This window comes from Bubalus kerabau, chromosome 8 (assembly GCF_029407905.1).
Source record: "Bubalus kerabau isolate K-KA32 ecotype Philippines breed swamp buffalo chromosome 8, PCC_UOA_SB_1v2, whole genome shotgun sequence".
Classification (NCBI taxonomy): domain Eukaryota; kingdom Metazoa; phylum Chordata; class Mammalia; order Artiodactyla; family Bovidae; genus Bubalus; species Bubalus kerabau.
In genome coordinates, this window is record NC_073631.1 from 12,989,846 (window position 1) to 13,004,845 (window position 15,000).

A 15,000-nucleotide genomic window follows, 5' to 3' on the forward strand; every position below is an offset into this window, starting at 1 on the left:
CACTAATGTAAAATTTGGTGACTACAAATTATTAGCAACTGCTCTTATAGAATGTGCTTTCTTAACTTCCAAACTCCACAATCACATGGGTATCTGAAATTTCTGGATAAGAAAGATAAAAACCCAAATGATTAGGAGAGTATTTCCAATTAGATTTTTTAAAAGTAACTTCACTCTTTGAAGCTGCCACTGCTTATGGTGGGAATGACAAAGAACTTTGCACACAACAGTTAACATGTGGAAACTTACCTTTAAATTTTTAAAAATGTGTCAATACCAAATTATCTTTTAGCTACACCCCTGAGAAATGAGAATGGGCTCTGAGATTCACAGCATCAATCACTTTACTGGACTCAGTTTCCCATCCATAGTACAAAACACACTTAGCAAACATTGAAAGAGAACGACTTCTGGAATTTAGTTAAGTCAGTATTAATACTAAAGGAGAAAATGCATTATAGTTCTAGTGGACATCAGTTACTGGTTTTAGACTGTATCTAAGCCAAACCAACCAAGCAAATCCTTAGTTGATATGGGTAATTCCACAATTTCTGCCCAGCATGAAGAAAGAACCAAGTAGATACGTTACAATATGGCATACTGTCTGCTTACTTTTCTATTATATGTATATGTATATGCATACATATGTATGTATGTTTTATTGTTTAGTCGCTAAGTTGTGTCCAACTCTTTTGTGATCCATGGACTATATAGCCGGCCAGGCTCCTCTGTCCATGGGATTCTCCAGGCAAGTGGGTTGCCATGCCCTCCTCCAGGGGATCATCCCTACCAGGGATCAAACTCATGTCTTCTACGGCTCCTGCACTGGTAGGTCAGTTCTTTACCACTAGGGCCACCTGGGAAGCCAGGCATATGCATACATACAATTTATTCTGTTATATATGTACATGTATAGATAATAATATGCATATAATAGGAAAGTAAATATATATAAATATATACAAATCTATCCCTGAAAAAGTACAACTTTCTCACTTGTACAATGGGAAAGCAGGCGCTGATATAATCAACCCTCTGAAAGTGAAAGTGAAGTCGTGTCCGACTCTTTGCGACCCCGTGGACTGTAGTCTACCAGGCTCCTCTGTCCATGGGATTTTCCAGGCAATAGTCCTGGAGTGGGTTGCCATTTCCTTTTCCAGGGGATCTTTCCAACCCAGGGCTCAAACCCGGGTCTCCCACACTGTAGACAGATGCTTTACCATCTGAGCCACCAGGGAAGCCAATCAACCCTCTAATTAACGTTGAAATACAGGCATCGGTATATTGTTACTAACAAGTTTACTGAAGGTCTTCTGTACATTCCAGACAGTACTAGAGACAGCACAATAAACTTAGGTTCAGACTTCAAAGCTCTTACCTTCCAGTTGGGAAAGACGAACAACAAACATAAAAAAATTAACGAGATCATTTTGGCCAAGGGTAGTGAAGAAGATAAAATGGGGCACCATGTGTAACGTGGTCAACTGTGAGTAGAGGTGGAGTGGTAGGTGAGGTGATCACAGAAGAAGTCATTAGGCTGTGACCTGAGCTGGTATTACGACGACGAGAAATAGGCACCCTTCCCGTGGGGCTGGGGAGGGAGAGGCATGTAGCATTCCAAACAGAATGAACAATACGTACCCACGCTGAGCTGGAAGCACGCTGGAAGAACAGAGGGAAGGCAGGTGTGGTTGAAGGACAGTGAGCCACAGAAGCAGAACGGGGTCTGGCGGGGAGGGGAGGGGAGAAAAGGGCACTAGGCAGGGCAGGACTTTTGACTTTCTTCTACAGGTCACGGGAAACCACTGGAGAAAAGTGGTTTTTATCAGAGGGGTAATACCTCTTAATTTTCTTTTCTCCATTTTTGTTTATTCATTTTTTGCTGGGCTGGGCCTTCAGTGCTGCACACGGGCTTTCTCTAGCTGCAAGGAGCAGGGGCTACTGTCTAATTGCAGTGTGCATGCTTCTCATCGCAGTGGTTTCTCTCATTTCAGAGCATGGGCTGTAGGGCAAGCGGTCTTCAGCAGCGGTGGTGCACGGGCTTAGCTGCCCCCCAGTATGTGGAATCCTCCTGGAACAGAGATCAAACCCATGCTCCCTGTATTGGCAGGTGGATTCGCAACCACTGGACCACCAGGGAAGTCTGAGTGATTAATTTATGCTTCAATAAGGTGCCTCTGGTTGTCACAGGAAGGATGTGCTACATAGGGACAGGAGTGAAAACAGCATATTGAATTAGAAAGCTGGTTTGATGGGTCAGACTAGAGCTTTAGCAACAGAGATGCTGAGAAGCAAGCAGTCAGACTGGGGTTATCTTTTGGGGATAAAATCAAAAGTACTTGCTGAGGGATTAGATGAAGATTGTGAAGGAAAGAAAGAAATCTAGAGGGATCCTTAGGTTTGGGGATCAAACAACTGGGCAGATGGGGAAGGCCTGAGTTGGGGAGAGGATTCTTGGGTAATGTTCTGGTCCCAAGATATCAGACAGCTGGTTGATTATAATGCATTCAGAGCTAGAGGGAAAGGTCAGGCTAAAGAATAATGATACCTGAAGGTTCAGGACTGAATGATATCATCTGGCCAGAAAGCACAGACAGGGACGAGAAGAGAGCTGAGGATGAAGAAGCCTCCACTGTTCCAACATTTACAGGAAGAGAGCCAGGAAAGAAACTGTAACCAGGCAGCTCAGGCGCACTCTAAACTTGGGTGAGGAATATCCCTCTACTATGTGGAGCATCTCTCTGCCATCTGTTACCATAGCGACACACACTGGGTATACACTGCCTGCGACTTCTTCATGGGCTCTATAAACAGACTCAATGCCCAAGGTGAGGAAGTGCTTTCTAAAGAGATTCCAGCTAACCTATTATTAGGTTGATCAAAGTGTCACTTGTTTATTTTAGTGAGTCAGTATTTATTTTAATGAGTCAGTCTTACAGAACCTTTAGAAAGACACCAGTTTTTTGTTTTCTTTTTTAACCCATATTTCCTGTTAGGGAAAAAAACAAACCCACCCACTAAATAACTCTATTATAATTTACTATACTGTTATACGTTTAGATAATCATATTATCTAAATAATATATATTATATATAGTATATAGATTATATATATATAAAACAGCATCATCTGTTATACATTGAGATAATCATGTATTCGCATAATTCTGTCCTCTTTCTGATATTTTCAACTACTACAAGGGCCTGGGAAATTGCTTAAGGATTTGTTTCTAGGAGAGTCCTCAAAATCTAGACTATCTGAAATGCTCTCCTTGAAGAGCTACTGAAAGTTACTACAGATGTAGCTCACTCACCCTAGGTTTCCCCCTAAATCTGAGGTGAACTCAGGGCTGACTCGCTTCCTTCCGATCCTCTCTCCTGTTAGAGCTGACGGTGGCCAATGGCTGCAGCCACTCTGATTTAGCCCTCAAGCAACTCCCAGGCTGGCTGCCTAACTTCCACTTAGCATTATGGCTGACGTTCCTGTTTTTAAAAATCCCCCCAAATTCTGTGTGTGTGTATGTGTAGGGGGGTGAAGTGGGCACCTACCCAGCTAAGGGTGTGGGCCAGGGTGTGGTTTGTTCAGAGAAGGCATTTTTTTTTTTTGAGTCAGAAGTCTACATTCCAAGCTGACTTCCCACAAAGAAAAACTATGACATAGGTTACATTCCTGATGAAAGTTCAGACACCTGGTTTTTAAAAGCAGAATGCCTCTAAGTATGATCATTAATGTATGGGTGACGTGCTTTTTAAAAGGCATACTAAGGGTCTAGAATGGGCAGAAGGGGCTTCCCAGGTGGTGCTAGCGGTAAAGAACCCGCCTGCCAATGCAATGAAGAACGTGCACAAGTTGTTTGGATAAAGCATTACAATAAGCAATCCTCTAAAATGTTACCTTAATGTGGAAGGGCAGGGAAATGTAAAGGAAAGGCTCTTAGGACTCAGGCTGGAGACAGCCTAAGGCCCAGGACCGAGGAGGAAGCTCTGGGGCAGAGCTCCGGAGACCTTGGGAAAGCCAAGACCGTGTCTGTGTGTGCACTGGCGAGGAGGGAAAAGAGTGGGGCATGGGGACAGTGTGGGGCAGGGGAGGCAGAGGGTAGAGAGAACACAGGATCCTGAGTGCCAAGAAGCAGATCAGCTGTCTGGGCTACCGTGCTGGCAAGTCACAACGCCCTGAGAAATCCAACTGTACCACAGGCGTGAACCACTTTAAGGCAGACTGCTGGAGGTTGAGGCCCATCTTAGAGTAAAAACCAAACTGGCCGCTGAGGTCCTTTGCACCAGAACTAGTGTTACGGTAACATTCCACTGTTTAATCTTATTCAACAGTCCTCTCAGGCATCCTTCATGGACGCACTTTCTTCAAAAAATTATTTCATGTGACTCTGAAAAGCAGTTTGCTTTAAACACCAGGAGAGATGTGTGTGCACATGCCTGTGTGTGTTTGAAAAACCCACAGTCTATTCAGCAAAGTCCAGCCTTGATATCAGATTGAAACAAATGTTCTTCCAGGACCCTTATCGTCATTGTGGAGTATTTGTTCACTGAGTTTCTCGTCTTGTTTTTGGGATCACTTTATTATGCAACATCTGCTCTGAATTTCAAATGTGATAAACAGGGTATGAGTGTCGGTGGCAGATGGCTAATGACCGCCAGCGACAGGGCATTCAAGTCTGCCTTGTTTTCTGGGAAGCGATATTTTCATGTTAATTTGCTCTGTGTCCTGCAAAGATGAGACAAATCACCTGCTCATAATTCAGGCAAAGTGGAGACCACCAGGAGCCGAGAGGGGCCATGGCTTGATTCCTTTGGGGGTGAGAGGAGAGGCGGCTCTGGGGGGCTTTCCTCATCAGAGTAACGGGACCAGGCAGTCACTTCGCATTATGTCAGATGGAGAAAGATGAATCAGTCCCGGCCACCCCATCCTGACACCAGGGCCACTGTTTACTGCAAGCAGATATTATTCATGAAAACAGATCTTTCCCAGAGGCAGAAAACAGGTGCTATTAAGAGTGTGTGTCAGTCTCTGAAGTCTGGGTTTTGTAACATAAACTTAATAGTACATTTTATCTCCTACTGAAAATGTTACAACCAACAGAAATCTCCAAGAAACATTCAATCGAAGATAAAATGAAATCTAATTCGCAGAGAAAATGACCCGCACAGACTCATAAACCTTGAGGTCTTTCGGCCTTCTCGAGCCCGGTAGAATTTGTCTGTTACAGAGATACACACACAAAATATAATTTTTATTCCAAGACTGAGTCATCCAAAGAGGCCATGTGGTCTTGAGCTGAAAGAACCGTGCTCTGTTTTGGAGAGTCAGCTGGTGTTCTGTGTGATCTCTCAGTGCCTTTGAATTGCTGCTTGTGAAAGACACGTTACATATACAGAATGTCCAAAGAATGACACAGGGACTTCAGAGAGCTTAAAAGATAGTTGAGAAGCCGGGTTAGACACCAGGAGAGAGAATGTACCAGAGAGGCAAGTCTGAGGACCAACTGACAGTTTAATAAAAGAGGGTATTACATTTTGCAGGCATGTAAAGTGTGAGATTTTTACACAGGAGTTTCTTCATATATATATATATATATATATATATATAGGCTTTCCTGGTAGCTCAGCTGGTAAAGAATCCACCTGCAATGAAGGAGACCTCAGTTTGATTCCTGGGTTGGGAGAATCCCCCAGAGAAGGGATAGGCTACCCACTCCAGTACTCATTGGTTCCCCGGTGGCTCAGGTGGTTAAGAATCTGCCTGCAAGGCAGGAAACCTGAGTTCGACCCCTGGGTTGGGAAGATACCTTGGAGAAGGGCATGGCAACCTGTTCCAGTATGCTTGCCTGGAGAACCTCATGGACTGAGGAGCCTGGCAGGCTACAGTCCACAGGGTCATTAAGAGTCGGACATGACTGAAGCAACTTAGCATGTATGTATCCTGTCATACAGTTCTTTTTCTGGGTAGCAGTTACATATGACAAAGGAGCAAAGTGAGGGAATTTGTTTACAGTTCTTTCTGATTCTTTCTCACAGAGTGGCAGATAAAGACATGAAAGAGAAAACCCAACAATCTGGAAGCCGCTGTTTTTCCTTTCCTTATAAAGCACCGCCCCCCTCTAACAAGTGAAAGGTGCCACATAAACACATATACTCAAAACATACTATGAAGCCCCAAAGAAAAGAATAAGACAATCATAAGGTGTCAGTTATTGCCTCATAAGTTTAAGCAAGGAAGTCTAAGAAGATAATATCGAATCTCAAATGATCAAATTAAACAGATGCACTGAATTCCTCCACAGTTAAGGAGATCAAAAAACATTCTGAACTACAGAGAGGAAAACAAGATACAGCAATGGTCAGCCTACGAGGCAAAGTCTGAGTACTGGTTGACGTCACAGCGTAGCAGTCAAGAGGGTTCTTTATGCAAATGTCGCCATGAATGACTGTGTCTTAGGACATCAAGAAAAGAGATTAAAGAATGCAATGAAAATTTCAAGATCAAGAGTAAATACGATAAGATGTGATTATTTATTCATTTTTAGGAGAAGAGCATTTTAAAATGTTGGAAAGAACCACCTATAATTTTATTGTATTCTCATCATTCTCTCAATGACAATGTTCAGTCCAGACCACATGGTAATGACAAAGGAAAAGTGAAAGTGTTAGTCTCTGTCGTGTCCGAATCTTTTTGATCTGATGGACAGCCCACCAGGCTCCTCTGTCCATGGAATTCTCCAAGCAAGAACATTGGAGTAGGTTGCCATTTCCTTCTCCAGGGGATCTTCCCGACCCAGGGATTGAACCTGCGTCTCCTGCACTGCAGGAAGATCCTTTGACATCTAAGCCACCAGGAAAGCCCTACGATAATGACCGAATTTCCTCTAATGAGTTCACCAACTATCAACCATCATAAATACTTAGGGCTTCAGGGGTAGTCTTTTGCCTTTTAAAAACAAATGGTATTTAAATGCATTTTAAAATTGCTATGTGATGTATGTATACTGAGAAGATAAGCCCAGCTTCTAGTTTTAACAATGTGTTCTTTTTTTTTTTTAACAGACAGACTGACAACGGTCCTGAACAGAAAGATTTTACCTCTGCAACAGTCAGTCAGAGACCATGCAGCATCCTAGTTTTACCAAATACAGCTCACCTAATGCAATATATGTCCTGAACATGCACTCAGGAGACGCTAAATTGAGGAGGACCAACAGGTAAACAGTGTCAAAGACGACACAGAGGGGGACAGGTGCTGGAGGACGATTCTCGCAGCGCACATCATCGTAATAAGAGGTCTCTCTCCTTGATTTTCTGTTCTATGCCTATTTCATGTTAAAATATTGAACCTATTTACCTATTCTGAAACATGGCATGTTCTGATATATGCAAGACAATAATATTTATGATTTTGAAGAACATTTTAGAAAATATTTTGCTACCATAATGCAAGAATCAGCTACAAACTGTGTTTCTTTATAAATAAGTGGGTTTTTTAAAACTTGACAACACCAACTGAACTACTTATAAAACCACAGCGAAGTGTCCTACAGGCTTCTGTGTGCTCTTACATTCTAAGGCCCCTGAGCAAAGATTCATGACTCATTCAGTTTTGTGTTCTCAAGGTGCCTAGCATAGAACTTGCCCCGTAAAATTTTAATTAATGTTTGTATAAGTATACTCAGAAAAACTCTTACTATGAGAAAGCATTCTGTATAAATAGTTCAATCCATGTTCCCAATAGGTCCCTCATAATAATAATAATAATGATATAGTTACTAAGACTTCTCACAAGTGAGCTATACAACAACAAAATATTTCTGTTCTCTGGCTGCAGGTTTGAAAAATTCAACTAGCCAGAACTGTCTACTTAGCAGCTATTTATTCTGCATACCAATGCTTAAAAAGACAACAGCTTACAAACAAAAGATACAAGTATTCATTAAAAATAAATTTATATCAATCATATATTGAACTTAAAACTATCTGTTTCCAAAAAATCACTATCCGCTTGATGGTATTACAGCACTTATAAATGATTACTCATGTTTTTGATAATGACCTTAAATAATCTCAAACACTCAAATTGTAAAAAAAAAAACTAAACCCAAACCCTTATATTCTTATATTTAATAAGAAAGAAAAGTAGATCTGAACAGTTCAACAACATTTTTTAAAATTAAGGATGAATGGGCATTTATCTGGAGAAAACTCTAATTTGAAAAGATACATGTAGCCCAGTGTCCATCACAGCACTATTTACAGTAGCCAAGACAGGGAAACACAATGGAATATTACTCAGTCGTAACAAAGAATAAATACCGCTGTTTGCAGCGACAAGGATGGGATCCAGAGATTATCACAGTAAGTGAAGTCAGGTAGAGAAAGACAAGTATCATATGATACCACTTGTCAGTGGGATCTAAAAAAAAAACGATACTAGTGTGCTTATTTACAAAACGGTTACCAAAGGGAAATGGGGCACGTAGGGATAAATTAGGAGCCTGGAGTTAGCAGATACAAACTACTATATATAAAATAAATAACAAGGTCCTACTGTTTAGCACAGGGATATTATAGGATATTCAATATTCTATAATAAAGCTTAGTGGAAAAAGTATGACAACGAATAATATATATATATGTGTGTGTGTGTGTAACTGAATCACTTTACTTAAACCAGAAACGAACACAACACTGTAAGTCAACTTTACTTCAATTAAAAAAAATTAAGGATGAAGATGAAAAGTGTCTTGTGACAATCTTTTAAGTTATCGAAAGATGTTCAATTAGCCATTAACATACAAATTAGCTGCCTGAAATACTGCCTGACTATAGTTTGGTTTTACTATGAAAACATCAACGCACAATTAACCACAAACGTTGAATAACCACAGAACTTGCCCCCGCCTCCATCTCTGTGAGAGTCGAGCTGACCCTGACTGAAGACATTTAACAGCCGCCAGGAGAATCTTCTGTTCAACAGAATGGAGCGACACGCCCTTCCCGTGGATAGGTGAAGAACTCAGAAATACTTCCAACAAGCTGCCTTAGGAAAAGCTTCTGCTGATAAGCACCAATCCTCTGCTCCTGAAGCCTGGCTCGGTCACTCCCCTACTTCACTTCTCTCTTTCCTCCTCACCTTGGTGAACGCCTTTCTGCCTGTGCCTCATTTAATCCAGCTTACCTCTCTATCCCCACCCTTGAGGGGAAGTAGAATTTCCCCCACTCTACATTATTTTCTACTCTTGCCTGATCAAGCCTTAGTTTAAGCACATCATTTTAGTTTATCAGCTGTTCTAACTACTGATACTGCTGCAAATGGGAAGCCCCAGTAGCTCAGCTGGTAGGTAAAGAATCTGCCTGCCATGCAGGGGACCCCGGTTTGATTCCTGGGTCAGGAAGATCCCCTGGAGAAGGGATAGGCTACCCACTCCAGTGCTCTTAGGCTCCCCTGGTGGCTAAGATGGTAAAGAATCTGCCTGCAATGCGGGAGACCTGGGTTCAATCCCTGGGTTGGGAAGATCCCCTGAAAAAGAGAACAGCAACCCACTCCAGTATTCTTGCCTAGAAAACCCCATGGGCAGAGGAGCCTAGTGGGCTAAAGTCCACAGGGTCGCAAAGAGTCAAACATGACTGAGCAACTTTCACTTTCACTTTTGCAAATGATTCCACTTGGCAGCCTCTAACATCCTAGGAGAATTTAACATGAAGTTCAAAAGACCTATGTAGCTGGAAATGCAGGGTGTAAACTCTCCCGGTGTTCTTTGGAAGGACTGATGCTAAAGCTGAAATTCCAATACTTTGGCCACCTCATGCGAAAAACTGACTCATTGGAAAAGACTCTGATGCTGGGACGGATTGAGGGCAGGAGGAGAAGGGGACGACAGAGGATCAGATGGCTGGATGGCGTCACCAACTCGATGGACATGAGTTTGGGTGAACTCCGGGAGTTGGTGATGGACAGGGAGGCCTGGCGTGCTGCAATTCATGGGGTTGCAAAGAGTCGGACACGACTGAGCGACTGAACTGAACTGAAATGAAATTTTTGAACACAGAAATAGATCAGAAGAAGCCAATGCTTGTGTTGACAGTCTATGTTTAAGCTATTGGAAGTCATTTAAAAAAACAATAATTTTCAATTAATTATATCTGAAGCATGGTTGACAACGTGTCTTACTGTACCTATGTGTATAAATTTCTGAGTATGGACTGTCAGGACACAAAGACGAACAAATAAGCAAGATATGGACACAAATAATCACAAATGAACAAAATATGATAAAGAGGAAGAGAGGTGTAGAACAAGTGCTAAAAGACAAATGAGATCACATCCAGCTGTAAAAGTTAGCCAAACGGTATCTGGGGTCAGCCCTGAAAAATGTGAGCAGATAGCTATTAGTGGGGGGAGCAAAGAAATGGCAGCGAGAGGAAGGCCTCGGAGGGAGGAAGCTGTGAGCCACACCAAGAGGACGCGGATTAGTCCAATTTGGCCAGAAAGCAGAGTACAGAATGGGGCTATGTTCTGCCCTGCATGCTGAACATAGTATTTTGGACACACTCATAAAGGAGAGAACTGAAGTCACAAGACTGGAAAAGAATTCTGGAGGAAAGAGGATGCAGAGATAGAAGAGAAAATGACCAAGAACACGGAAGGAGGACTGTGGTATGTTAGTTGCTCAGTCATGTCCGAGTCTTTGCAAGCCCATGGCCTTTAGCCCACCAGGCTCCTCTGTCCATGGAGTTCTCCAGGCAAGAATACTGGAATGGGTTGCCATTTCTTCCTCCAAGGGATCTTCCTAACCCAGACCCACATCTCTTGTGTCTTCTGCAACGGCAGGCAGATTCTTATGAAAGGCAGATGGGAGAAAATAAATTCTATATATTGGTCTAAAACCAAATAAATAAATCATTCAATATGTCAAGTTCTAAATGTACCAAAACTGGGAACCTACCTAGCTGTCACTAAAAGATCTTTCTTACTCTGTTCAGAATATAAACTATTTTTAGGTATTCACTCTTACCTAAAATGATGCTGATTTTGCCATACATCAACATGAATCTGCCATGGGTGTACACATGTTCCCCATCCTGTTGATGTATGGCAAAATCAATAAAATATTGTAAAGTAATTAGCCTCCAACTAAAATAAATAAATTTATATTAAAATAAAATAAAATGATACTGAATTCTAGAAGTCATTTCTACACAATGAATGATAAGGTAAAGAGTCTGTTTCACCTAATTCACAAAACCAAACAGATCTCCATGAACACCTGCACATATGTGCAGAGATCTAAAAGATCAACTGGGGAGTTCAATTAAGCAGAACAAAGTAAGACCAATGAAGCTTTATAAGCAGCTCTTCCCTTTAGACTTAAAGGCAGAAAAGATTTGGAGTCAATATACTGCATCTAGCTTGCTGACCTCCAAGGAGTCTTAAGTCATCTTTCAATCCCAAGAGTCTGGGATGGTACCTGACACTTCTGGGCTTCCTATAAATGTTTTATGAGTGAGGAAAAAACGCAGAATTCACAAACCATCAGAAAATGGCTGAGCTATTAATATACTTACTAAACTATACTTCGTAGGCTCAGGGCCTGATAACGTACGAGCAGGTATTTCCTAATAATTTTAATATATATTAGAACTAAAGGGTTTTTTCCACTGAGTTCTAAAATTAGTGAACTAGAATATACCCCATTCTTTAAACATCCACTTAGTCATACTAGATATATTTAACTATATATTGAGTTCCAAAGGCTCTACTTCTGGCAATTTTCGTAAGGAAAGAATGCCACTGTTTAAATAACAGTGTGACTGTTTGACCAGGCAGAGAGAGGACTCTTAGTACCTTTATGGTTTCGGTGGGCACTCCAGGTTCTGGCACTTTATCCAAATAAGTGGTCAAGTCTTGATCAACGTGCTCAAACACTAACGTTAGTTTGGTTTCTCTGTCTGTTCGTGACACTGTACACACGTCAAACAACCTAAAAGGAAAAAGAAGTAAGTATTAGGTAGGTGGCAATACGAAAAGAAGTAATCTGTAAGTCTGACACATATCCTTTGATCACAAAATTAAGGCGGGGGGAAAGACTAGATTGGATCATTCCTTGTGATAATATGGAAGGATACCTATTAGTGCTTAGTCCCTCAGTTGCGTCCTGCTCTTTGGGACCCCATGAACTGTCACCTGCCAGGCCCCTCTGCCCTTGGGATTATCCAGGCAAGAACACTGGAGTAGGCAGCCATCCCCTACTCCAGGCAATCTTCCCAACCCAGGGACTGGACCCGCGTCTCTTGTGTCTCCTGCGTTGGTAGGCAGATTCTTTATCACTAATGCCACCTGGGTCTGACTCTTTAACATGAAAGCTCAGGAGAGGAGCACGTGGTTCCGTGGTGACAAAAGTCACAGCGGCGAATGGAAAGCAGCACGAGAACGTCTGCTTGGAGAGTCCTTACTTAAGGTCTTACGGAGAACGTGCTGCTGGAGATAGTTTCAAGAACTGCAGCCTCTATAAAAAACACGGTTCTTAGCTCATAGGTCAAGAATTATTGAAGAGACAGAGACTAAGCATTCTTTAAGGACACTGGACTCTGCGATTTAGATTTTCCTGGAATTTAAGGTCTTCAAATCATGTCTATGAAAGTAATTAAAATGGAATACGGAAAAATCTGGTTTATTTCTAAGAAAGTGTTCTCATCCTGGTCAATCCAGTCATCTCCCTGGAAAGGGCATGAATTCTTTGCTTTAAAACTCCAAATATCATGCTAATAAAAATTGTGAATTTTTAATTTTTTTTGAGGAGGATGCAGACATTGCATTGGCAAACTATTCTGCCCTAAGATGATAAAGGCAGGCTGACAAACTTTATAATTATGTTTTGATGGGAGAATTCAATTTATCCCATAAAATCCTACAACTAATTCCAAATTTAAGTTTTAAAAACAAAGCCTTCAGTAATCAAAAGAATTTTCAAGCCAAAGGACTGATCCTCCTTTAGTTTCAACAAGCAAAGGACATCATTGGGGGGCGGGGGGTGCGGGGGAGGATATGAGATGCTCACCAAACATATAAAGAATTAAACACGCCACACATAAACAAGCTGGAAATAAATTTCAGGACAAGAATGTAATATAAATACTAAGAAAAGGCTAATAAAAATTCTATTCTATTATTTTCTTTCAAGTTTTAAAATGAAACAACACTTTCTTCAAAGAAATTAACTATAAATGTGCGTGTAACCCAAGTACTAAAATGCAGGGTTGACTCACAATTAGCCACTTTGTACATTAGCACTTAAATTTTTAATGCCTAGCTGGTTCACCATGCCACTCTACTGCATTTCTGCAATCGATGGGCTCCACAATCTTTGGTACTTCTCTCTAAATCTAAAGTAAACTTTAAACACTATGATTAAGTTAAATCAGATGGAGTGAGCAACACCAACAACCACACATACTTCATAGCCAGATCCAAACTACTTTTTAATTCTGGGTAGCCTGGGGTGAGTTCTCCAACTCCAGTAAAATCAATTAAGATCAACCAAATTTCTTCCCTACTTTGTCTACTTCCAAACATTCTAAGTTTTTTAATCATTTACTTATAAAATTAACTTCTAAATTTCTAAAGTCTTTGAATATCATGACACCACCCTTATGGCAGAAAGTGAAGAGGAACTAAAAAGCCTCTTGATGAAAGTGAAAGAGGAGAGTGAAAAAGTTGGCTTAAAGCTCAACATTCAGAAGACAAAGACCATGGCATCTGGTCCCATCACTTCATGGGAAATAGATGGGGAAACAGTGGAACCATTGGCTGACTTTATTTTTCTGGGCTCCAAAATCACTGCAGATGGTGATTGCAGCCATGAAATTAAAAGGCTTACTCCTTGGAAGGAAAGTTATGATCAACCTAGATAGCATATAGAAAAGCAGAGACATTACTTTGCCAACAAAGGTCCGTCTAGTCAAGGCTATGGTTTTTCCAGTGGTCATGTATGGATGTGAGAGTTAGACTGTGAAGAAAGCTGAGCACTGAAGAACTGATGCTTTTGAACTGTGGTGTTGGAGAAGACTCTTGAGAGTCCCTTGGACTGCAAGGAGATCCAACCAGTCCATTCTGAAGGAGATCAGTCCTGGGTGTTCATTGGAAGGACTGACACTAAAGCTGAAACTCCAATACTTTGGCCACCTCATGCAAACAGTTGACTCATTGGAAAAGACTCTGATGCTGGGAGGGATTGGGGTCAGGACAAGAAGAGGACAACAGAGGATGAGATGGCTGGATGGCATTACCGACTCGATGGATGTGAGTTTGAGTGACCTCTGGGAGTTGGTGATGGACAGGCAGGCCTGGCATGCTGCAATTCATGGGGTCGCAAAGAGTCAGACACGACTGAGCGACTGACCTGAACTGAACTGAATGTGACTTATTCTGAAAAAATGATTCTGATAAAGTAAAAACTCCTAATTAACAAATGTATTACAAATAGTGTCATAAATCATATGCATGCCGTACTGTGAAAAATACGATTGCTATCATTCATGAATCAAACCAGTCAACCTTGAAGGAAATCTACTCTGAATATTCATTGGAAGGACAGATGCCAAAGCTGAAGCTCCAATACTTTGGCCACCTGATGCGAAGAGTCGACTCCCTGGAAAAGACCCTGAGGATGGGAAAGATTGAGGGCAGGAGGACAAAGGGGTGACAGAAGATGAGATGGTTGGATGGCATCACCAATTCGATGGGCATCAGTTTGAGCAAACTCTGAAAGATAGTGAAGGACAGGGAAGCCTGGTGTGCTGCAATCCATTGGGTCGCCAAGAGTCAGACGCTGAACAACAATGGATCTGACCTGGGAAGTTTATGAAAACACTTCTTTGAATATGGTAATTCGAGGTAACTACCACTTATTCACAGGCTCTTTTGAATCATCTTCTTCCCATTAAACCCATATTCTTTGACAGCTTTACTTTTTTGTTCCACAATCACCTAGCTTC

The 15,000-nt window shown here is 41.5% G+C and overlaps 1 protein-coding gene across 3 annotated transcripts in view; it reads right to left on the reverse strand.

Annotated features, from left to right (window-relative positions):
• The window catches only part of CDK6 (cyclin dependent kinase 6), a 248,447-nt gene that overhangs the window by 173,876 nt on the left and 59,571 nt on the right, over positions 1 to 15,000 (reverse strand). For all 3 annotated transcript variants that reach the window (XM_055589718.1, XM_055589717.1, XM_055589719.1), the window contains exon 3: positions 11,852 to 11,987. In XM_055589718.1, the coding sequence (XP_055445693.1) occupies positions 11,852 to 11,987 (136 nt within the window). The remainder of the gene's footprint in view (positions 1 to 11,851; positions 11,988 to 15,000) is intronic.